At 46.6% G+C, this 26,283-nt stretch overlaps 1 protein-coding gene across 5 annotated transcripts in view; it reads left to right on the forward strand.

The window, feature by feature from the left end:
- UGGT1 (UDP-glucose glycoprotein glucosyltransferase 1) overlaps positions 1-26,283 on the forward strand; it is an 827,334-nt gene that overhangs the window by 439,576 nt on the left and 361,475 nt on the right. For all 5 annotated transcript variants that reach the window (XM_085634645.1, XM_085634646.1, XM_085634643.1 and 2 more), the window contains 4 exons: positions 555-761; positions 4,619-4,750; positions 11,325-11,455; positions 11,876-11,971. In XM_085634645.1, coding sequence (XP_085490771.1) covers positions 555-761; positions 4,619-4,750; positions 11,325-11,455; positions 11,876-11,971 — 566 coding nt within the window. The remainder of the gene's footprint in view (positions 1-554; positions 762-4,618; positions 4,751-11,324; positions 11,456-11,875; positions 11,972-26,283) is intronic.

The following is a 26,283-nucleotide window of genomic DNA, read 5'->3' on the forward strand; positions in this document are numbered from 1 at the left end:
GGGCATATGCTTATGACTTCAGAGACAACAGCCATGATAGAGAACAGGAATTACAAGTGAGCCATTTTGGCTTTTTTACCATATTTGAAAACTGTAGAGAACGTTAACGAGTTTACCTTGCACATATCTGGGTGGGACATTAGTAGTATGGAGAGGAATATAGTCGAGTAATGATACTGATTGTGCAGGGAAACAGGCTCCTGATCAAGAAGCAATATAAAAAGAATTGCTTTCTCAGTGGAAGCTGGAAAATATTGTAGTGTGATAAACTGTTGAAGATTAGAAATGTAATTTAGCTTTTCTTGTAGATTTTTAATTGTTTGTCACGGAATATAAATATCAGCTATTTTATGCAAATATTTAGTCTTGAGCTATTTTCTTTTCTGTAGTTTTTGCTGTACTTATTTTGTGCACTTATAAATGTTGCTATGATCTGGCACTAGACTAGGGAGGTCTCCAAGGTGCATATACTTTACTTGCAATGTTTTATTTTGGGCAACATCTATAACAAATCATTGACTGTTAATTTCCCCCCTTATTTGTATTCATTTTAGAAATCTAGCAGCAATGTGCGGATCAGCATGATTAACAACCCTAGTGATGCTGTGACCTTTGAAAACACTCGCATAGGCCGTGCCCTTTGGTCAGCCCTGCAGACACAGAGCTCCAACAATGCTAAAAACTTCATCACTAAGATGGCAAAGGAGGAGACTGCTCAGGCACTGAACTCAGGAACAGACATTGCAGAATTTGCTGTTGGGGTATGTAACCTTTATGCTTTTCTTAGCTTAGTACAGTACTGGTTTAGTTTTAGTGCACTGAAAAGGCATACAGAGTTTGTCACATAACTGTTTTTTGCCCTAAAGAGATTTACAAATTGTAGCTGTCTTGGAATTATGGGCACATTAGGTTTTCAGTGTTCAGTTACATGCAAAAAAAGGGACAAGGGCTCACCTTGTTAAGCATTTTTGCCAACAATCACAAAGGGGAAGGGATCCATTGGGGATTTGCAAGTAGGTTACCACCTCCTTTGAGGTGCTGGTAAAATGTATGGAAGCATTTCGGTCGCAAAAAATGAATACATACTACTATGATTTGGAATGGGCGCCTTCCAAATAATTGCAATTTGGGTTTAAAACTACTGAAAAAGGCTGCAAATCGGGCCATTTGCATTTGCAAAAAGCCTTCATACATCTGGTCCTCGTTTCAATAAATATCAAGAACTCATTCCTCACTCAAATCCCCATTCAGAAGTAATTTTGTTTTTGTATTTTATTGAATAACCCTACACTTCTGCCCTTATCCTAACCCTAAGTATACTGCGAACTCTTGTCAGTTTACATTCTATTTTAATAATTTAGTTTATATTTTAATTAATTTAAAATTGAACATTACTAGTATGTAATAAATGTATTTAAATCTTACCCCTAATTATATTAAATCACTTACTTTAATCGGTGTATTTGCATTAGCTGCAGTGATCAACAATGTAGTTGTTCTATCAATGTAGTTTATTGTTTGTAGTGCCATCTATGTGGTGAGGTATTTTAGGGGGATGCATAACAAAAACCTACAAAACGGAAACTTGACCCATCATAGAAATGTCTTGCAAAATACAGAAACCGCAAGCCACATCAAGGTAATCAGCCTGAAGCCAGGTACCATATTCAAAGCCTCTGCCTTATAAACCATACACAATTAGTGCTATCCAAAGATTGGCATCTAGGAAAGATGCCACTCAATTTCCAGACTTAAACAGCCCCCAGTTAAGCCTAGAAAGAATGCTCTGATTAGACTTCAAAAAGACATTGACTGAGACGATCGACCTCAAAAGGCCTGGTTGCATTTGAGTACATTAGAAGGTTATGCAGAAATATTTCCTGACATAAATATTGTGTTCTCAATATAGTTTTTAAAAATAACATGCCACACAAAAAAGGGACACACATGGTACAGCAGTATTTAATCTTCCCAAAGCCCCCTTGCCTGAACAGCAGCCTCAACCGGAAAACCATCTATATTGACCCTGATCAGAGTACAGTGTGGCTAATTAAACTCTGATTAATCAAATGTATTGCAATTATATTTTAGGATGTCCTTTCATCTGAATATTGCTTATTTTTATATCCTCAAGAAAAGGTACATTGCATTGGACGCCCATGATACCCTTCTTCAAAACATAAGAGGTTTTCCACTATCTACAAGGCCAAAGCTTACTCACTTTGTCTTTGCATGCAGAGAACAGAAAGATCAGTGTGAAGAAGAGTAGGACCCAAGTGCATTTGATGTCTTATCTTGGACGAAAGACCAATGTAATAGGGACATAAAACGCTCACACAGCTATCACGGCATGGCTGGCATCAGCCGTCACAACATCAGAGGGAATGTTGAAAGCCATATTCATTCCTAAACTCAGTACCTCCAGGTAGAGGTTCTTCACCTACCATTGCCTTTTCCCAGCTACAAATACTTGTCGACGGTAGACTGAGATTTTTCACTCTATTGGGGTTAAAGAACCTCTGACAGATACATGTTAGAGACTATGATAGATTGGTAATGCGTTTGATCAAATACTCCCCATGACTCAACATCAAGACCAATCTTGGTCATTTAATTAGCATCATAGAGGAAGTTGCTTCATTGAGTGCAGTTGGAGTCTAATTCACAAAAGGAAAGATGTCTTTATTCACTCCATTTTCCTATTCCCAATGGAGATGCAAAACTGAGACTAATTTTGGATCTCTGAACTCTCAGTAGATAAGTTTGAAGTTTACATTTCCCAGTGACAACTTTGCAAAACGTTATTTCACTATACCAAGAATAAGACTTCATCTTGACCCTTGACTTCCAAGACACAACTTACTCGCCCTGAAATTTTTGGTGAGTTCGAAGGATTTTCAGCGTACTGTACTTGCCTTAAGGATGAAGTCAGGTTCACAGTTATTACAAGCTGTCTTTTGGTGGTTTGTAGTGGCATCATTTCGCCTTGTAGCCATTCATGTATGTCTGTTTCGGGATAACTGACTCATCAGGGAGAAGATACTTCATCAGTGCTGGTACCAAACCATGCACTCCTTACCATTACTTTGCAGTGTTGGGTTCAGTATCAGTTTACCAAAACCTCTCAACAAAAAAGGAATTACTTTGGAGAAGCTCTGAGCTCCAAGGTGGCTAAAGCTTATCACATAGGAGCAGGTGCAGTCACTGACGAGTGTGGTTTTTCATATTCAGATATGATGGTCTTGTGCATTGCTGTGGTTTCTAGTGCAAGGCTGCATGGCAGACTCTCCTGAAGAGCTGTCAGTTCGATTATCATGTACACTGGAATCTTGGGTGGATGTTGTGTTGATAACACCCCATGTTCAGAACTAATTGTGACGGTGGACTTCTCTAAAGACCTCAGATGACCCATACAACAAAGACATCATAAGCAAATCTGGACCTTAAAGGAGTATCATTTACTTATTAGTGTGTTGGAACTTAAAGCAATCACCTTGGCATTGGCAGCCTTCCAAAAAATACTCTTTGGGGGGTTGGGTCTCTTTTTTTAACAGAAACATGACAACCGTGTGTTATCTAGAGAACCAGGGAGGGCAGTCTCTCTCTCACTGTTGAGAATAGATGCAGAGACAGTGGCGTATTTAGTCAGAAAATATGCCAGATGTAGTGAATTATCTCACAGATCAGCTAAGCAGAGATGGCGAAGAAACACACAAGTCCAGATTCACACCACCAGAGATTGGATCTCTTTGCAAGAAAAGAAGATTCAAAATGCCAAAACTTCTCCTTCAGGTGTCCACAACACAACACTGGGCCCAAGAAATGGGCCACGGGCAAGTTAATGCTAGTGTGAGAGAAGACATGCAGGTTATGGTACTGTCTGGGCCAGGTGCAAGGTAAATATTATTATTGTTAATGTTGGGATTAAAATTGGGGATAATGGTCAAGAGACAAATTTGTTTTATTGTCTGAGTAAGTAGTGAAGTTTGTGTGAGGGTAATCATTAAGGTCAAGATTAGGGATTTGTTTTCATAAGAATCATGGTTACGATTAGAGGGACGGATTGGAGTTGTGTTTGGGAAAAGATGAGGTTTCTTTAGGTTTAGAAGTAGGTTTGAGTCAAGGTTCGGATTTGACATGTGTGAGGTAAGTGTGAGATTAAGATTTGGGCTAGGATCCCAGGTTAGTTAAGAGGTAGAGTGGAGTAGGTCAATAGAATGGTCAATAATGAAAATATTTTCTTTTTTCCAAAGGATTCATGTAACCTAAAAGTTTCCATTGAACATTCAATGTCAGTGCTATCCATAGCTAAATGCAGCTTTACCTTGAAATGTCTTTTGGCAAAAAAGGTTAGCTGAAATGTTATTTCTCTGAAATTTACTGAGATTAAATTACGCACTTCCATCCAGGATACACATTGGACGGTCATTTTTGTAGGCAAGTAGCTTTTTATTGGTGACTTGGAAACATTAGAGTAGTTATAGGAGAGGTAGGTATGTGGTGTGAGCAAATATAAATATCCCATCATGTTTTTTGTTTTATTGCTGTTTAGCTTTTAAACACAGTTTATTGGGATGCCGTTCTCAAGTCCTTTTATCATCTCTTGTTTTGCTTCTAGGGGATGGATGTCGGTCTTTTCAAGGAAGTCTATGAATCCACAAATGTGAACTTCATTTTGTCACATGCAATGTACTGCCGTGATGTTCTCAAGCTGAAGAAAGGACAAAGGGCTGTTGTTAGTAACGGACGGGTGAGTCCACCGTAATTGTCTTTTGTTTTGACATTGTTTAGTTAATATTACCGTCCTCCTCCATCTTCCTTGTTGCATTAGTGAGAGAGTGAGCATTCCTTCTCCTGTGCACAGAGTTCATCCAATAAAATAAGTGCCCCATCCAATATGGCAGCCACATGAAGACCGTATCCTATGATCCAATTAGAAGGGGCTGACACGCTCGGGCGTCCTGTTTTCTTTCCTGTGTTTCTAAGACCGTGTCACCTAGTTAAGTTACACTTTATTTGTTTATTATAGTTGTTGATAACATGTTTAGGATGGAGCTTGCGAGAGCATGGGCTAGCTTGTGCGTCTTGCTTGCGAGACACTATTGTATATAAAAAAGGGCTTGAAGCCCACACATGCTTACCATATGTGTGCTTCAGAGTCTCACTTCTTTACAAGCTTCTTAATTGGACAGTGCAGGCGAAACATAAATTTTGGTCATTTTTGTGCAGCAGGGACCAAGCATAGATTGGTTCAGGTTAATCCGTGCTTGTCTGCTGCTCCCAACTTGATTGGGGTACTTTTTCTTACCCCCTCTTGCTTGACCCTGCCTGCTGCTGCTCTCCATTGCGTTTGCACGTTATTTCTCGTATTTTTAGGTCGAGCCTAGGCAGCACACATGCACGGTCTACAAGACCTGTTGTAATCACTATACAGAGTGTAATCCTACCTGCTACTGGTCATTGGTTCACCCCTGCATGGCTCTTCTTTTCTGGTTGCTCATTGGCTGGTGCTCCTGATAGATCAATTCCATTTTTCGATCAGGAGCACTGCACAGCTACAGTTTCCTTACACTATAGGTGTTTGTATTAATTTGGGGACTACTTGTTTGTAATATTTCCAGTGCTTCACGCGGCAGTATCTCTTTAAGTATGGCGACTGCGCCTATCTTTTATTCTACTCGGCGCATCTCGCCCACCTCCATTTTAAATATGTGCTGTATATTACTTCAGTACCGCCTGCTGATTTCAGAGGCCCTTGAATGGCATCGTCCAACACTATATTGCTCAGCTGCAACCATCAACCGTGCCAGCTGGTGCAGAAATCGGACAGCCTCCATGTGCCTGCAAAGAGCAGCAGTACGGTTGCTGCAACGCGCTATCTCAATAACGCTGCAGACACTGGCAATGATGGTCCGCATTTCGGCCTCAGAGACACCTATCGGCCAGGTTTGTCTGCCAGGTTTGTTGGCCACATTTGGCCATTGCTTAAACCCTGCACCTAGTCAGGCATCGACGTGGTTGCTGACCGACCCCGTTTACCCTGTGAGCTCCACTAATCCCAAACTTTCTGGGGCACCCACTATCTTTCCCCTGCTGGCTTCATCAGCCTCACGGAACCACTACTGGCCACACCAATCATCCTACACAGAGCCGCAACCAGCAGCATCGACCCCTGGTACGGAGCCGTGACCGGCCGCATCGCACCACTGCACATGACCGACCGAACCACCTCCTGCAGTCCCACAGTGTTTTAGGGATTCGCAGCCCTTCTGCCAGAGTGCCCTGCATGGTCAAGACCATGCCATGCAGTGAGACACCATTGCCACCTGCATAACGGAGCCGCAGAGTGTCACCTAACGACCCGCAACCCCAGTCTGCACATCTGCGGACACAGCTTATGGCACCATCAACTCGTGGGAGAGCCACCAGAGGCCTCACCGCAACCAGCCTCCGAACCAACCCACCAGCCTGTGCCACTAACCAGATCCACGCTACCCTGGGCACCAAGGAACCAGTCGGCAAAGTCGGCAGACCAGCGCGAGGTTCCCCACAGCTGACCATCTCATCACTGCCGGGTATTGGGACTGCATAGAAGTTGCCAGGTCCAGTTTTCCAGCCTGTGTACAGCCAGATCAGCCAAACGGTCCCCGAGACTATCAGAGAGCAAGCAGGCTCAGCAGAGCAAAGCGGTCCACGCGCCTAAAGGTAGCCCCTTTTAACGGTTCTGCTTTATTACCAATAATGTTTTAAAAAGATCACATTAATAATAAGTAAATATTTAGAAAGATCAGTATACACATTTATAAAAATATGTTCATGCAGCAATAAAACTACTCTAGGCCATAATTATAATTCTGTCTCTTAACAGTGCTGCTAGCTGCTTCTTTGGTCCGTCAGTAATTCCTCCATTCTAAGTCCTCTAGACAGTGCTGCAGCCGAGTCTCTGTTCCCAGTGGTAATTCCCCCTTCTTAGTCTTCTAGGCAGTGCTACAGCTGCGTCTCTGTTCCCATTGGTAATTACTCATTCTTACTCCTCTAGCCAGTGCTGCTAGCTGCTTCTCTAGTCCCCGTGGTAATTTCTCATCATTCTTGGTCCTCAACAAAGTCCTCTACACAGTGCTGCAGCTGCTTATCTGGTCCCTGTGATAATTCCTCATTCTTAGTCCTCTAGGCATTGCTGCAAGCTGCTTCTCTGGTCCCGTCAGTAAGTGCTCATTCTAAGTCCTTTAGGCAATGCTGTTAGCTGCTACTCTGGTCCCGTCAGTAATTCTGCATTCTTAGTCCTCTAGCCAGTGTGGCAGCTGCTTCTCTGGTCCCATTGGTAATTCCTCATTCTTAGTCCTCTAAGCAGTGCTGCTAGCTGCTTCTCTGATCCCATCGGTTATTCCTCATTCCAAGTCCTCTTGGCAGTGCTGATAGCTGCTACTCTAGTCCCATCAATAACTCCTCATTCTAAGTCCTTTAGGTGGTGCTGCAGCTGTGTCTCTGGTCACGGTGGTAATTTCTCTCAGTTCTACTGTTTTCCCCTGATATAAATAGTAATGGACAGATTCAAACACTCAGAACCACAGTGGCCATACAAACTTGATTCTCAGATCTAGTGGTAATATCAGGTGGAAGAAAGATATCTCTGCCAACGACATAGGACCTACTCATGATGCAAGGAGGACAGATCTGTCACCAGGAGTCAGTCCGCCTCAGTCTAGTAGCCTGGCTCCTGAGTACCTAGACATCAGCCACCTCCGGTTCCCACACGAACCAGTGGAGTTTCTCAAGAATGCCAGCGAACCAAGCACACTCGAGTGCTACACCGTTAAGCTAACTGCTAGAGCTGTCGACCTCGAAGCTGGGTAACCAGGTTCGAGTCTTGGCAGGGACGCTCAATATCCTGTGATTCTGGGCAATTCACTTAACCTCCCCATGCCTAACAAAATGAATGTGTCCGTCTGTAACGCAACTGGTTCTCATGTAAAGCACTTTGATACCTTCTGGTCGAGTTAGCGCTATATAAAACTCCCAAAAACACAAATCCTTGGAAAACATATATCCACTGGTGCTCAAAGCAAGGCATCATGGATAAGAGGTCAGAGGGCACCTCAGTCCTAATGTATCTAACTCGCCTGCTGGATCGCAGCCTCATTTATGCATAACTCAAAGTTCATTGCCCGCCACCATGGGCTACATCAGAGGACTAGTGGGAAACAGCTTATACACCCTACCAGTGGTAAACCGAGTTCTGAAGGGAGCAAAAAAGGTAACTCTATTAAGGGCTGCACCAACACCATTGTGGAACTTAAATACTTCACTTACTGAACAGATGACGTAGCTATTCAAACCCATGCAGAAGTCTGAGATCAAATTGTTAACGTTGAAAACGGCCTTTCCAGTAGCCATCACTTCTCTGTGTAAAGTCCGTGACCGGCAAGTGCTCACCACCCCACCTACAAATCGATAAGGACATGGTTGTCTTGAAGACCAACCCTCCATTCCTCCCTCAGGTGGTCTCTCACTTTCATGTAGTGTAGATAGTCTGTTACCCTTCCTTTTTTCTTTCCTCCTCAGCATCCAGGCAAGGAGGATGAATGTCTGCTTTGGCTGGATCCCAAGCATGCTCTGTTGAATTACAGCTATCGCAAGCAACAACATAGTTGATGTCCAACTCTTAGTGGGCTTCATTTGAGCTAAAAAGGGCTAAGAGGTCACCGGACGTACCATTTCACATTGAGTGATCCTTTGTACCAAGGTCTTCCCTACAGCTGAGGCCAGTGAGTGATCAGAGGGTGACAACCCATTAGAATTAGTATTTAGTTGCGCCCCCCCACCCCATGTAAATCACTCCGATTTGGGCTGGGGATTTGAGAGAAATGGCTGAACTATGCTGTCAGGGCGAACGTGTCATCATGCTTCTGGTGCTGCGTTTGCAGTCACTAAGCCACGGAGCATAGCGGAAGCCATACGTGATCTCAAACTACTTGGATATGGGGCATTCTTCCCTGGCCCCCACGCGGTTGCCACCCCTTGATGATGCTGTGTGCAGGTAGGGGGGGGGAAGCACCCCTCGGAGAAAATTTGAAGGAGCCAGTCCTTTTGGGGGCCACTGCAGGATGCCTCGTCGCACTACTGCCACCCCGGTCCCCGCTCACCTCACGGGCCTACGGAGGGACATGATGACCGTACTGCAATTATCCTACAGGCAGGAGGGCCAGTCAATCTCTCCCCGATTTACACCCCCCGTGTCTCAATGCCGTTTCGTGGGGCTCGATGACGTCGCCACCTCTCCCTCTCTCACTGAAGGGGGAGGGACCGGGGGTCCGTCCCCAAGCCCCCCGTAAAAGCGCGGGTCGGCGGGGTTAGTTATGGGAGGGGGGAGCAGCACCAGGCAGCCAGAGTTCAATAGAGGTCATGGCTCCACTGGGCATCCGTGTCCCTGCGTCCCCCACGCCCCTGCCGCTGGTGTTTGTTGGCTTCTAGTGGGCGACCCCCCCCCCCCCCGTCAGCCGCTTCCTACAGTCTTCCTCAGGCATCCGACGCGATTGCTGCTCAGATTTCCAGATTTCCTGGGGACTTAATGCAGCAGGCCTCCGGGCCGCTTCAGTAAGCGACCATCTCTGTTGACTGTTGGTCACCCCACCCCCTCCAATCTGCCCCTTTTTGATGGGTTATAAACAACCTCAAAACTCTCCTAGGGAGGATATTAGCTGTGCTTAACATGTCCCGCCCTACAACAGTTTTGGCAGGAGGTATGTGTCTTTTTTTTTTTAGCAATGAACTACAAATTAATATTGATCCAGATCTGTTTGCCACTCTATTTGGTCCAGCTCCATTATCAACCCAACCAACAGTGCGTCAACAACAATTTTTCTGTATTGCTACTTTGATAGCTAAATCTCTGATACTGCAAAAAAGGAGGTCCTCTTAAGTACCCACTTTGAATCTGTGGCAGGCGAAGATGAAAAGGGTCGGGCGTAATTAACAGCTATACACCCCAAGGGTGAGTGCCCTTAAAACGTTTGGGGAGATTTTGCATGATTGGTTTGATGGAACAGTAACTAACTTGATATCTCTTTTAACATATTATGTTTTTGTTAGCTAGGGTAGCTTTTTACTTCTTGGAGAAATCAGGGTCGTTCTGTTATCATCGTGCCAGTGTATATTTTTTCAGTTTTTTTGTTTCTGGCTTTTGTATAAAACTCTGGTATTATATATGTGGCAATTATTGGAGGTATACAGTCTGAGGAGGTTATATGAATTTCAGATGTACGTGCAATATTTATATTTATTCTATGTATTCCATTTCTTTTTTTTCCGAGGATAAATAAAAATAAAATACAATAAATCTGCTATGCCCTGGCTGTGATCCTCTGGAGGACATTCAATCTCATTCCACCAGGGCCGTTGCTGCATATGTGGCCCTTTCCAGAGGCATCCCACTTGCTGAAATCTGATGGGCGGCTACGTGGTCATACTTGCATGCCGTTGCATAGCACTACTGTCTCACATTTACGGCATACAGGGAGGGGTACTTTTCCCGAATTATGTTGCATTACTTCCTTGGTTAACCACATTACTTAATCTCACTACTTTAGGACTCATTCATGAGATGAGCTGTCAGAAGATGTATCCATCCATCAAAATAAAAAAATACTCAACCTCTTTAAAAAGATTTGTGTCTGATCTATAATCTTCCAGGAGATTCCTCACCCATCCCTTCCACAAAGACCTAATGCAGGGATTAATAAGAGCCCATGGGATGCTCACATTTAATGTTCTCTGTTTGTCTCTGGTGTTGCTCTGTTCCTCTCCACATGCGAAGATGGGGAAGATTAATACCATGAACTTACATATGCATGCAGTTTTGCCCCTAATGCGATCTGTTGACATCACATCCACAAGCAGAATTGTGGCAGGAGCCATGTGGTGTCACCAGGTGACACAGGAGCAACATTGCTAGTGAAATAATTTCCAGACCAGTTTAAAGCCTGAAAAGAATATTCACAAAGTGAGAAATTAATGGGAAAAGTTTGTATCCACCAAAAATAGTTACCAAAGCTAAGGAATTTTTTCATTAGTTTTCATAGAAAATATCTGAGACTGATCATGGTTCAGAAGATCAGCTGTTGTTCCAGCACAGGTGAATGCTGAGATATAAACTGCTGATTTTTGGGAAATATGACAGTTGTCTTGTTACTTTGATTGTTGTTTGACAACAGCCTTTTTGTGTTTTTATAGATTCTGTTCAAATTGAGGTTACTGGGTCACTTAATGCATGAGAAAGTCATAGAGGTAGGAGGCACTAAAATCCATTTTGTCGTGTTACTCCTTAGATTATTGGCCCCTTGGAAGATGGCGAAATTTTTAACCAGGATGACTTCCATCTTTTGGAGAGTCTCATCTTGAAAACATCTGGAAAGAAAATCAAAGAACAGATTCAGCAGCTGGGTGTGGAGGAAGATCGGTAAGTTAAAGCACATTGGGTAAGGGTCGCTGTGAACACTGAGAAACAGCAGGTTTAATCCTTTAATTAAAATTGCACAGCCTGTGAACAAACTTCACAATAGAATATTGCAGGTCCTGGAGAATAAATAGTACGTCAAAAATTCATGATTTCCTTTATGTTAAGTAAAAATGGCTGAACAGCCTTATTTCCTTTCATGGTAATGGAAGTGACTTGTCTGAAAATTATTGCATTGTATTCAGTAGACTAGTTGGTTAGGCTGTGCACACTGGATTGAAAAACGTATTATTCTTTTTGATAGTGCAGGACAATTGTACTGATCTCTAAATAGTCCTAATCAAGAATACATTGCAATATTGGTGTACGGATGGAACTGTGATGACAAATGTCCTCTCAATTTACTTTTCTCGTCTTTCATAGCGTAAGTGACTTGGTGATGAAAGTAGATGCTCTGTTGTCGTCTCAGCCTAAAGGAGAAGGAAGAATAGAGCACCAGTTACTGGAAGACAGACACAGGTATGGGCTATTTGTACTTTTTTGGACATTTTATAAATCTAGTCTGTTTGCTGTAGTACAATTGAATCTGTTCCTACTTAACATCCTTTTAAAAAAAAATGTCTTTATTGATTTCTTGGGAAATCCATAAATATAATGCTTCACAGCATTGTACAGTGTTTCATCCAGTGGTAGTGGAGGATAGAGCTGTGCAAAAGTCCATAGTCGGGAAAACTTGTGTTGTAGCCACTAAGTAAGTGTACGGGTGGCAATACAGTAGAATTTCCAGGGAAGGAGTAATATCTCTCTATGATGTGGCCCATTTCTGGCACAGTACTCCTGCATTGGAACGGATCTTTCAAGGATTCACATGTTCAAGGTTATCCCAGGTTATCAATGCCTTGGAAAATGTTCTTCACCACATCATTAAATACATACATTTAATACGGTAGGGGTTTCTAGCCTCTTTCCCTCTTTGTTTCTGTCTGCACAGCAAGTCAGCAAAGCACTCCTCTAGTCAATGACTGTAGGAAAGCACCCCTTTTGCATGGTTGCCCCCCACTTTTTGCCTGATGTTGATGCTCTTTGACTAAGTGTGACCTGGGTTCCTGCCAACCAGGTACCCAGGGCCTATGTTTTTTCCCTAAAACTGCACTATTGTACACCCAATTGGCAACTCTCTGGCCACATGCAAGTCCCTTGTAAAAGGTATCAAGGGCACTGTGACCAGGTAAGGCCCCTAAGGACAACAGCACATAATGTGCCTCTCTTAGCGGCCCTATACCTCAACACACACTGCCAATGCAGGCTATGTGTTTTGGTGTAGAGCAAAGTGAAGAGTCGACATGGCACACATCCCTTTATGCGCTGCCTACAATCTACTGCCTATGGCATAGGTATGCCACCCAGAGTCTATAACTAAGCCATCCATGCAAACAAGGAAGCCTTCTCCATCAACAGATTTATTTATGACCCATTTGTCAGAGGCTAAGTCGTTCACAGCTTCCTCACTGAGCTCTTTATCAAGCATCCCTCCGTTTTCCTTTAAAAAAAATACCATGCACATTAATGACCGAGATGATTTTAGAGCCCCCTCAGGAACAAGAAGACCATCATTGACGACCTTATTTGATAGAGAATTCTAGCCGCAGATTCTTTACCTTGGAATATTCCCCAGGGGTCAGACTGGATCCTGACGTTTTTTGAGTAGTACCTCTCAACTCTGGTAGGTAGCTTCAATTGGCTCGGGGGTCATCCACGGAGAAAGTGACATGTGCAGTGCCAATAAAGGCACCACTGTAAAGTTATTTTCTTTTGGCACCATTAGCGCAGATTCTGAGAGACCGATCTGTCCACTTTTTGGACACTTTTTTTCAGTGTTTTGTCGAAGCCGTTATGAGACTGTCTCCCAGTGTGTGTATAAAGCCACTGGGTTTTAACTCCTGTGGTTCCTGTCGCAGACAAATGTCTGTGATGGACCGCTATCTGGTTTGTCTTTGGTGCTTTGAGCCGGACCATGACTCCAAGACTTGTGAGGACTGCCGCAGAACCCCTCTTCACACATGTCCTGCTCATGGCCTGGGTCAAGCCCTGCACATGAGCATTTGTGCACATACCATTGCCTGCCCCCACCGCCCGGCTTCCAGCTTTCCTCTCCCAGCACCTCATCCTGTAGAGTCTGGCTGTCTAGGCTTCCACATCCAAAGTCAGCCCAGGCGCATTCTCTACCACAGCACCGAATAGCTAATCAAAGGGACCGAACACCTTTGGCAAGATGATGATCTCTTCTGCCAGCCTTGCTCTGCGGTCGGTGAACACCGCTTGCCTTTTGGACCGATACGCCCTTCACGGTTTGTGTTTCAGTTGCAGAAGTGTTGCCCATGGTCTCAGAGGAGGGCCAACCCATACGGTCACAGGCTGTTATCGATGGCCAACATGCAGCAAAGTTTAACATACACTGTGGACTGGATACGGCCAACTTGCTTGGCAGAGGGATTTGGTCGTCAGTGACACTCCGATGCCATGCCTGGCTTAGGACCACTGGCCTTTTGGGGAATGTCCAAACATCTCTTATGGACATGCCCTTCATTGGCACTCGCCTCTTTGGCGACAAGGCAGATTTAGCATTGGAGCGATTTAAGCATAGCCAAGCCACTGCTAGGTCTTTGTCTTTCCATGGCCTCATTCCAACCCCTTCCTGCTTTTCACCCCTTCGCTGGCTACTGGCCCATTCCCGGCCAGCCACCAAGGCCAACAGACTCCCCAGTCTTTTCAGGCCACGTGTTTGGTTCTCACAGGCCTTCAAAACTGTGAGAAAGTGGCTCTGTATATTCTGTTCCCAAAGAGGTACAGTGTGTACAGAGTCCACAGTCCCCAGAGGTTTGGCAGAGGTTAAAGTTGGATATAACCTTACTCTCTAAAGTGGTAGCTTGGTCGAGCAGTAAGGCAATATCGGAGGACAGTGTAAAGCATTTGTTGTACATACTCGGTCAGCAAATGGTTTCACACACTCAATAACTGAACTCAAGGCCAATGGTTTATAAAAAATATATGGTTGTTTTATTTTAGAACCAACAATAGGTATTAAAATGTTCGAGGCATGTGGGCTGCTGAATTCATATCTGTGCATAGATCGCCGCCTAGTGTTGGGTCCGGATGTTTGCACGTTGTTGTCCTGGAAGAGTCTTCGAAGTATCCTGAGATAGGTGACTCCTCCCCTGGACCACAGTGCGCATGGGCATCCTCTCCATCCTCAGATTGTTTTTTTCCGCCATTGGGTTCGGATGTGCTTATCTTGACTCAAGTTAGGAAAAACTTTTATTTAGGCCAAAAGGCCTTTAGTTCGCGTCGGTACTGTTCCCGATCAGTATCGACAGTTACTTGTTAGTTTACTAGCTTCAAAAACAACTTTTTCACATCGACCATCGACACCATCGACGATGGAATCGAGGACACCATTCAAGCGGTGTCCTGTCTGCAATGCGAAATATCCCCATGTCGACGTCCACCCGGTGTGCAACAAATGCCTTTCACCGGATCACGACGAATCCACATGTATGGCCTGTCCCGATTCCGATCCAAAAAGACTCTCCGGAATCGACGAGCAGCGAGACTTGAAGCGCAGCAAGCGGCACCGGCCCCGACCAACATCTTCAGCGCCGAGGACGAAGATGTGGAAGGCGTGGAGAATCTACCCTCCAGCCCCGCTTCCGAACACGATTCCGGATCGGAAGACATCGAAGAACAACTCTTTCACAGGGATGAAGACGACACCGAGGTAGGAGACTACGATGAGGCCTTAGGGGCCGAAGAAAGTAGCTCCGGTGACGAGCAAGGCCTACCCGTACAGACGGAGGATATCCCAGTGCGTCAGTCTATGGCTCCGGTCGAGGGATCGCCTTCGGGCCTTACCCAAGATCTATCCCGCAGTTCTTCGGCCCCGCCCTCGGGCCCGGCCTCGGACATTCAGCGACAGCCATTAGTACCTAAAACGACTGGTTTCCCTTCCTCGAAACCGAAACCAAAAGTCGTGTCGGTTCCACAGAAACCGAAACTGAAAGTGACACTGGTCGGATCGAAGCCCACTACACCTTCGACGCCAGCAAAACCCGTCGGCACCGACCGCACCAAATGGGACTTCGGTGCCGAACTCGCAGCAGCCGACGTCGGCGCCGACACACGGAAAAAGGCCATCGGTACCGCCAAACCGTCTCGGCACCCGGCACCGAAACAATCGGCTCCGGCCACGAAGGTCAAAATGGCCGCTGCGCCGCACACCTCTTCGAAAGCAGCACCTAAGACCCAATCATCGACGCCGTCGACGGCTACTACCTCTCCTCGACTCGATGACCCCGTGGCCCCGAAGAAGCACACGCCTGCCTCTACGGAACCGCTCGGCGCCAAAGAACCGTCGGCGCTCCAGGTGCGACAAGTTGCAGCGTCCTTGCAACGCATCAAGGAAAAGGCAGCCCTCCAGGACACGTCGGGCCTCGAGCCGAAAAAAGCTCAAAAAGCTTCTCCAGCACCACCCCATATCACTTTTGGCCTGCCGCCATCCACGGCGCCCAAAATGTTTGAAATAAGAACACGTGTCACCCAAACTAGGATCACACCTGCCGAACGCTCTCCTACGGAGACGTCACCGTCCCACATCATCGATGCCGACACCGGCAGAATTATGCTCCACAAGCGGAGAATATCTTCCGAACACGCTTTGGACTCCTACCGGATCCCGCTAAAGAAAAAGCTGCCAGCGGATTCGGAACCAGTTCTTTACGAACGTCTCCATACCTCCTACCCAGATCCACAGTCCTTCTCTCCTACACACTCCGAAACCGACGTTTTGGAGGACTATATGGGTGACGATGTCCCCTACCCCAGAGAGATGGACCCTGAAGGCCAACAGGACGCTGACCAGGCTTGGGATGACCCTGTAGACACAGGTGCACCTATGGATACACAGGACACGCAGCTATATGGCGCAAAAACGTCTCCCACAGAGGACACTGCCGCATTCAACGCCCTAATTGAACGTGCTGCGGCAAATCATGGTGTGCAACTCCACTCTGACACAATCGAGGACGATTTTCTAATGGATACCTTCGCATCCTCCGAAAGGAATATCAAAACTCTACCCATGTTGAAAGGTGTCCTCAAACCAGCAAAGGACATTTTCAAAGAACCCACCAGGGCAAGAGTAATAAACCCCAGGATCGACAAGAAACATAGGTCGGCGCCTGGGGACCCTACGTACATTAGAGGCCAGTTGCCTCTGGATTCCATCGTAGTCGCAAATGCTCGCAAACGGGCGCACTCGCAGACAACTGGGGATGCTCCTCCCCCGGACAAAGAGTCCAAGGTGCTAGAGACCTCCGGCAAACTGGTTGCAGCCCAGGCAGCTAACCTATGGCGTATTGCCAATACCCAGGCGCTCCTAGCTCGCTACGATCGCGCACACTATGACACATTACAAACCCTACTCCAACATCTCCCTGACCAATACAAAGAGGGAGCAGAGATCCTCATCAGAGAGGGACAACTCCTCACAAACGCATCCATTAAGTGTGCACTGGATGCCGCAGATACAGCTGCCAGAGCAATAAACACCAGCGTCATGCTACGACGACACGCCTGGTTACGAATCTCCGGATTCAAACCTGAGGTTCAAATTAACATCCTCAATCAGCCGGTCAACCCCGACTACTTATTCGGGCCAGAAGTTGACACCACCCTAGAAAAAATAAAAAAGGACACAGACACTGCAAAGTCCATGGGGGCTCTCCAAACGCAGACCTTTCGGAGTGGCTCCTTTCGTCGCCCCGGAAATAGAGGAGCAGGCAGAGGACAGGGGTCACAGCAAACCTACAACAAGGGCAACACACAAAGTACCTACGATAAAAACACCCGGGGCGGGTATCGTGGCTCCAGCACAAAGGGCAGAGGACGCGGATACGGCAATACCAGGTCCTCCCCCAAGAACAAACAGTGACGCCCTCTCCCTTCCTCCCGACCACATAACACCTGTCGGGGGAAGGCTACAAAGGTTCCTGTCCACGTGGAACACCATCACCACGGACAAGTGGGTCAAAGATATTATCAAACACGGTTACTGCCTAGAATTAACCTCCACTCCACCCACCATACCGCCAAAACACCGTCCTATGTCCTCAGAGCACTTAGCGCTATTACAGCAGGAAGTGCTAACTATGCTGGAAAAAGGCGCAATAGAAGTCGTACCCGTCCACAAGCAAGGCACGGGGGTGTACTCCCTGTACTTCTTAATACCAAAAAAGGACGGGTCACTCAGACCTATACTAGACCCGAGACCCCTCAACCGCTACATTCTCTCAGAGCATTTCCACATGCTCACCCTACAACAAGTCCTCCCGCTGCTCAAACAGGGAGACTTCCTGGCCACGCTAGACCTCAAAGATGCGTATTTCCACATACCCATTCACCCCTCACACAGAAAATATCTCAGGTTCACTGTTCAAGGGCAGCACTACCAATTCAAGTTTCTTCCCTTCGGCGTGACAACAGCACCCAGAGTTTTCACAAAGTGCCTAGCTACTGTGGCTGCACATCTACGGAGGCAACACATTCACGTCTACCCTTACCTGGACGACTGGCTTGTTCAGGCAAAGTCAGCCCAGCAATGTGCCAGCCACATGTCCCGCACCATTCACCTTCTTCACAGTCTGGGGTTCTCACTAAATTACCCAAAATCACATCTCCAACCCGCACACGTACAACAGTACCTAGGTGCGACCATAGACACTCTGGCAGCCACAGCTCAGCCAAATTTAGTGAGGATCAACAGCATGCAAATGCTGATTTCCAAGTTCAAACCCCAACACTCCCTTCCTGCGCGAGTGTTCATGCAGTTGATAGGCATGATGGCCTCCTGCATCTTCATAGTCCCACACGCGAGACTACATATGCGCCCGCTTCAGGAGTGCTTAGCACGTCAATGGAATCAGGCTCACGGGCAACTAAAAGACCTAGTGTTGGTGAGCGGTCGGGCATACAACTCTCTGCATTGGTGGAATCCACAAAACCTTTGCAAGGGCCGACCGTTCCAAGAGCCTGTTCCACAAATAATACTGACAGCGGACGCGTCTCTCCAGGGATGGGGAGCTCATGTACTCAATTACACAGTGCAGGGACTATGGACAATACAACAAAAGAAGATGCACATCAACCTTCTAGAACTGACGGCAATCTTCCTAGCAATGAAAGCATTCAAAGTACACTTGTGCAACAAAGTCGTGTTGATCCGGACGGACAACATGACCGCCATGTACTACATACAAAAGCAGGGAGGAACACACTCTCCACAGTTGTCTCATCTGGCTCAGAGCATGTGGAAGTGGGCCATTCAGAGGAACATATTCCTCATGGCGGAACACCTCCCAGGCAAGGACAACCAGATGGCGGATCTGCTCAGCAGACACAGCCACCAGATGCACGAGTGGGAGCTACATCCGTCAGTACTCCAACCGTACTTCCAGCAGTGGGGTCATCCAGAGATAGACCTATTCGCCACAAGCGAAAACGCAAAATGCCAAAACTTTGCCGCCAGGTTCCCACATCCGCAGTCGCAGGGCAATGCGATATGGATGAACTGGTCCGGCAGATTTGCGTATGCTTTTCCCCCAGCACCATTGATACCGCTGGTAGCACGCAAACTCAGACAACACTCACTAACACTCGTCCTGGTTGCTCCAACATGGGCACGCCAACCATGGTACACCACCTTTCTCGAACTTTCCGTGGTGCCGCATCAAAGGCTGCGGATCAAACCCGCGCATTTGACGCAGAACCATGGAGAGATTCAGCACCCAGATCCGCAACAGCTGAACCTGGCAATCTGGCTCCTGAAGTCCTAGAGTTTTTGGCTACCTGAACCTGCCACCTGACTGTATGGACATCATTAAGGAAGCTAGAAGACCCACTACCAGAGCTTGCTATGCAGCCAAATGGAAAAGGTTCGTAATTTATTGCAATAATAATGACATTAACCCGCTAGACGCATCCATCCAAAACATTATTTGTTACCTCTTACACCTATACCGATGCAATCTGGCATACACCTCAATACGTGTCCATTTGACCGCAATATCAGCCTATCTCCAGAACAGGCAGCACCTCTCTTTATTCAGAGTGCCTGCCATCAAGGCATTCTTGGAAGGACTCAAACGAGTAATTCCTCCAAGCCACCCACCAGCTCCAATGTGGAACCTCAACTTGGTCCTCACACGCCTGATGGGTCCACCCTTCGAACCTCTACACTCATGCGAGATTCAATTCCTCACCTGGAAAGTAGCTTTCCTAGTAGCGATCACTTCTTTGAGGAGAGTTAGTGAACTCCAGGCACTAACCGTTCAAGAGCCATTCATAAAGGTTCACGCCAACAGGGTCGTACTACGTACCAACCCCAAATTCATGCCCAAGGTGATATCGCAGTTCCACATGAATCAAACTATTGAACTGCCTGTTTTCTTTCAAAACCCACAAACTGTCGCAGAAAGAGCACTCCATACACTGGATGTAAAGAGAGCCCTCAGGTACTATATAGACAGGACTAAAGTCTTCAGGAAAACAAAACAACTTTTCGTTGCCTTTGCCCCACACCACAAAGGTAACGCCATCTCCAAAGCAGGTATAGCCAGATGGATCGTTAAATGTATTCAAATATGCTATCAAAAAGCTAAACGCACATTAACGATTCCCCCACGAGCCCACTCAACACGTAAGTTAGGGGCCTCCATGGCTTTCCTGGGAAACATTCCTTTGCATGATATATGTAGAGCAGCCACCTGGTCCACTACACATACATTTACAAAACACTATTGTGTAGATGTGCAATCAAAACAGCAGGCAGCTGTAGGACAGGCTGTTCTCAAAACTCTTTTTCAGACCGCTGCAGCTGGCACTGGTGGCCGCCGCTAATAGAGGGTACTGCTATATATTCTATGCACAGATATGAATTCAGCAGCCCACATGCCTCGAACTGCATATGCTACTTACCAGTATGCATCTGTTCTTGGCATGTAGGGCTGCTGACATTCATATCGCCCACCCTCCTCCCCGGCGCCTGTGGCAGCTGCAGCTCTCAGAATTACTGTAAGCATGGTCATCACTTTCTGTATCTACTCCATCACTGCCACAATGGCGAAAAACAATCTGAGGATGGAGAGGATGCCCATGCGCACTGTGGTCCAGGGGAGGAGTCACCTATCTCAGGATACTTCGAAGACTCTTCCAGGACAACAACGTGCAAACATCCGGACCCAACACTAGGCGGCGATCTATGCACAGATATGAATGTCAGCAGCCCTACATGCCAAGAACAGATGCATACTGGTAAGTAGCATATTCAATACTTTCTCAGAATGAGATACTTTAGGTAAATACTTTTGCAATATGCAATTGACTTTTTTTGTAAATACTGGTTACAGGTTGTTGCAATAGGCAACACAATTCCAAACACAATAATGCATTGAGCTCAATGGAAGTTTTAAGTTATTTGCAATAGATTACTTATGTAACTCCAGGACTGGATCCTAGATTCAGTCCTGGGACAGTTCTTAGAAACAAGTGATAAAAGTCGACTTAGCTATGTGAGAAAGTGGCTCTGTATATACTGTTCCCTAATAGGTACAGGGTGTACAGAGTCCACAGTCCCCCAGAGGCTGATAGAGGTCAAAGTTAGGTATGACCTTACTCTCAAAAGTGGTAGCTTGGTCGAGCAGTAAGGCAGTACCAGAGGACAGTGTAAAGCATTTATTGTATAAACTCAGTCAGCAAATGGTTTCACACACTCAATAACTGAACTCTAGGCCAATGGTTTATATATATAAAATATATGCTTGTTTTATTTTTAGAACCACAAAGGGGATAAAAATATACTTTCTCAGAATGAGAGGTTGAATATAAATACTTTTGCCTTAAGCAATAAATTTTTGTAAACAGTCACAGTTGGTTGCAATAAACAATCCTATTTCCTAAACATAACAAGGCATTGAGCTCAATGGTAAATTCAGGTTATTTGTAATAAATTACTTTTCAGATTACTTTTGGAATTCCAGGTCTGGCTCCTAGATCCAGCCCTGGGTTAGTATTCAGAATCAAGTGATGAAAGTCGACTTAATAACTGTAATGATTTTTAAATAATATTTAGCTATTTCAAAAGTTAGCACTTAGAAAATATTTCAAAGAAAACATTCAATGGATCTCTATGGCAAGAAATTCAAATTGCAGGTAGAGTACTTTGTCGTTACTTTAGTAATCCAGGACTGGGTACCTAGACCCAGGACTGGGGTCCTTATCAAAAACAGGTAAGTAATTTCGTTTGCAGAAATGGTACGATTTTAGAAGAATATTTCAAATTTGCAAAAGTAGACACTTAGAAGAAATTTCACAGAAAAGCAGACAATGGTTTCCTATGGGAGAAAAATGGGTTAGAGGTAAGTATAGTTGTGGACACTTTTCAGAGTCAGGGCTGGGCACCAAGATCCAGCACTAGGAGCTCACCTAGGAGCAGGTGAGTAAATTCGTTTTTGTCACTTGGCTGATTTTTAGTGAATATTTGCAGTTTTGAAAAGTTCACACTTAGAAGATTTTTCAAGAAAAAGCCAGTCAATGTTACCCTATGAGGAAAATGAAGTTAGCGGTTTAAGGGTAAGTACTCGACTGGCAGAGTTGAAATTCCGGGCATAGACTCAGGGGTCCCCCAGTGTCAGGTAGGTACAGTTGGTTCACCCTCAGCGGTTTCAGGACGGCCGGGTGCAGAGAGAGTTAGGCCCAATGTTATCCTATGAGGGATAGGGGGGCCTTGGTTGGTGGCTGCTGTCTGGCAAGCCACGCGGCTGTGGGAGCTGGGCTCCTGGTCACTTACTCAGGGCAAGTGGGGACGTAGGTTAGTGTAGAGAGTGCACTGCCAGGGCCACTCGGGCGGCTGGGTGCAGGGTGCTTTTGAGCCTTCGGGCGCTCAATGGAAGTCAATGGGAATGTTCCGGTTTGGAAAAAGGCTGCAAGCTCGGGGACGAGGATGCTTCAGATGCCACCACCACTTCGAGAGGTAAGTTGGGTAGTTGTAGGTTAGGTGGGTACCCCGGGATTGGGCACAGGGGGCCGCAGGGCGCCGGGTGCAGGGGTGCCTTTTGATGTCGGAATCTTACCCTCTTGTTGATCGCGGTTGGGGTGGCACTCTGTTCTGAGGCTGCAGGCTTCTTCTGGAATGTCGAGGGGGGTCCTTGGGTGCCGGACTCGGGGTCACAGTCGCCGTGGGGTCGTCCTCAGGGTCTTTGTTCACTCCGGCACTGGCCAGGCTTGGCTGGTGCAGAGTGTGCTGGGTTCGCGGTTCCGGGCTGCTGCCAGGGGTTAGAGATAGGTTTCTGAGTAGAGCCTCTACTCATGGGAGTCCCAGGGGCTTAGAGCCAAAAGGTAGCCAGTTCCTCCGGGGTTGGTGAGGTTGCTGGCCACGAGAGATGCCGCGCTGGTGCAGGTTCGAGAGTCGACAGGCCGGTAGGGCTGGGGCCAAAGCAGTTGGTGTCTTCTTCTCTTTTTAGCAGCTGCAGGGCAGGTCCTTGTTCTTCTTGCTCTTCTTGTAGTTTTCTGTCTGGAATCTAAGGGAGGAAGGTTCAGGGTGCCCCTAAATACTAAATTTAGGGGCGTTACAGGTAGGTGAAGGCCAGGGACCAATGGGTCCCTGTCCTGGGGTGGGTACACCCCCTATCCTGCCTCTCTCCTGTGGGAGGGGGGCAGTAGCCTGATAGGGTAGGGCCTCCCATCTTCAAGATGGCGAGAGCCCGGAGATGTGTTTCACCTCGCCTCCCCCACCTGAGGGGTGGGGTGGGCAGGCTGGCACATCCCCTGTCCTTGTATGGGGTTTCCGGCCAAGCTTCCCGCCAGAGTGGGGGGTTGCAGTGGCCTGGGGAAACTCCAAATGGCGGTATGCCTTTGAAGCGTCCCTTTGCTCTTCCTGTGGGAGGAGATTTCTCACCTCACCCAGGATGTGCATTGTTGCAGGCCCGGGAGAGCAGGGGCTCTCCCACCCAGGGGTCCAGCAACGTGTCTGCTGTGTGGCAGCCTGGGCAGCCTCAGAGCAGACGTGGACTGTAGGTTAGCTGTGAGGGGGCATCTCTAAGATGCCCTCTGGGGTGCTTAGTACATTAAATCCCACACTGGCATCAGTGTGGGTTTAATGTGCTGAGAAGTTTGATACCAAACTTCCCAGTCTTCAATGTTGCCATTATGGTGCTGTGGAGCTCGTGTTTGACGAGCTCTCAGCACCATGTACTCTTAAATGGCAGCACTGCACTTACAGTACCCAGGAATGAACCCGGGTACTGTAGGGGCACAGGGCTCCTGCTCCTGTGCCCACACCATAGGCGTAAGGCACCCAGCCAGAGGGGTGACTGACATATGCCTTGGCAGTGTAGGTGATGGGCATGGCACACAGAGATGTGTGCCATGTCGACTCTTTGTTTTGTCCTGCACCCAGACACTCAGCCTGCAAGGCAGTGTGTGTGTGTAAGGGTACAGGGCCTCTGAGGGTGGCACAATGAGTGCTGCAGCCCTTAGAGGCCTTCCCTGGCCACAAGGCCCTGGGTACCTAGGATACCATTTACCAGGGGCTGACATGTGGCTAGGGTTTGCCAATTTGGAGTTTGTGTGGTTTAAGGAAGGAACATAGGCCCTGGGCACCTGATTGGCAGGAACCCAGGGTACACTCAAAGTACATTCAGCAATTTAGCAAAAAGTGGGGGCATACCATGCAAGAAAGATGGCACTTTCTCACAAGCTACTGTTGTGATTTTTAGGCAATATTTTGCTATTTTAAACAAGCATTGGCATAGCTAATAGGTCTCGCCTTTGGGACCTTATAAGTGTTTAGTTTTCCAGCACAATATCCTTGGTGCAACAACATCAAGTGTTGCATGGCTAAACACTTGTAAGGTCCCAAAGGCGAGACCTATTGGCTATGCCAATGCTTGTTTTAAAAGTCATGACTAATGCCAGATCTAAAAACAGAGGTGCTATAAGGAGAGACTCGAACAGAAATTTATATAACTGTACACCACAAAACACAAGTATCCTTGGGGGTAAAATTGCACTTAGTACCAAGGTTAACAATTTGTGATGGTACGTGGCAGAACTGGGGGTAAAAATAGAAAATATTATTTAATATATAGAGTCTTGATTTCGCTGAGCAACTAGAAGCATAAGAGGTCGAGTCTAAACTAAAAACTGGGGTGTCAAATGGTCATAGATTGGACATGCCGCACTAAATACATTTCGACTTTCCTGGAACAGTTAGAGTGGAATAATAAAAGTAACTGTATAGCTGTGGTAAAGTGGAGGCATGCAGTCTGAAAGTTAAACTTACCAAGAAAATAGACCGACTGCTTGCCTTTACATGGAGCTGACACTACTTCCGCGAGGAAGAGGCCTGTTGCCGAGTTTATGTTGCTACTCTGAGTTGTACTACCCTGTGGTACGGCTGGCATCAATCTAAGACGGGTGGGAATCAAGTAAACACTGTATCCCCACACACACACACACACAAGAAGCAAAAGGCGGCAGTCTGTTCAATTCTAAGCTAGGGAATGGAAGCCCCTTTGAATCCTGTGAACTTTAGACCCGATAGGCAGGTCTGTTTACAAAAAGTCCCAGGCCTGTTCTATCTGTCTCAGCAGCTCGTATTCACTGCTTGGAAATACTGCGCAGAGATATGAAACTTCCAGTGGGGGGGCTGTGGGTTGGCGGTATTAACAGAAGACTTCAGATTCGGAAGTTAAAAGAGGGCCGCTTGGAAAAACAATGCGCCAGTCAACGACAGGCCTCGTCTATTAGTGCGCTGTGCCAAGACCTACGCTGTGCTGGGTGCCGAGATGAAGGATAGGGCATTGGGACGCTTGTTTCTCAGCTACACAAGTGCTGACCACGCTGATGTGGCGTGGCCTGCATCGGCATCTGGTGACCAGAGCAGTTGTCTGTCAGGCCATACCCCGGGCAAAACAACAACAAGCGGGATGTGGGATAAGGGAGGGGGTAGGGGAGAGAGGCACGCAGGCTGGCAAATGGTGAGCACTTTCGCGGCCGCTTTGATGTTCTCAGTGGCCGCGCGGCTCACTGAGAACATCAAAGTGGCCGCGAAATGATCACCCAGGCTGCCAAATGGTGCTCGCGCCCGGCGCACATGCACTGTATTTGGAGGCCTGAAAGCACTAGTTTGCACTTCCAAATCCCCCATTCACTAAAACTCTCGCCAGAGCAGCGCTAAAGCGCTGGCTCAGGCGAGACCTAAACATGACATTTCATAGAAAACAGTCAATGATTCCCTATGGGAGAAAATTCAAGTTGCAGGTAAAGTAGGTTCTCGTTACTTTTGTAATCTAGTACTGGGCTCCTAGACTCAGTACTGGGACCTTTATCTAAAACAGGTAAGTAGTTACTTTTTCACAGTTGGTACGATTTTTAAAGAATATTTGAAGTTTGCAAAAATCGACACTTAGAAGAAATTTCACAGAAAAACAGTCAATGGTTTCCTATGGAAGAAAATTGGGTTACTGGTAAGTACGGTTGTGAATATTTTTCAGGGTCAGTGCTGGACACCAAGATCCAGCACTGGGATCTCACCTAATAGGTGAGTGTTTTTGTTACTCTGTTGATTTTTGGTGAATATTTTAGGTTTTAGAAACTCCACACTTTGACTGGTTTCTTCTGAAGTTTCTTCAATGTTAACCCAATTTTCCTCTATAGGGTATCGGCTTTCGGGTAAGTACTCGACTGGCAGAGTTAAGGTTCTGGGCACAGACTCGGGGGTC

The sequence above is a fragment of the Triturus cristatus genome, chromosome 11, assembly GCF_964204655.1.
Source record: "Triturus cristatus chromosome 11, aTriCri1.1, whole genome shotgun sequence".
NCBI lineage: Eukaryota > Metazoa > Chordata > Amphibia > Caudata > Salamandridae > Triturus > Triturus cristatus.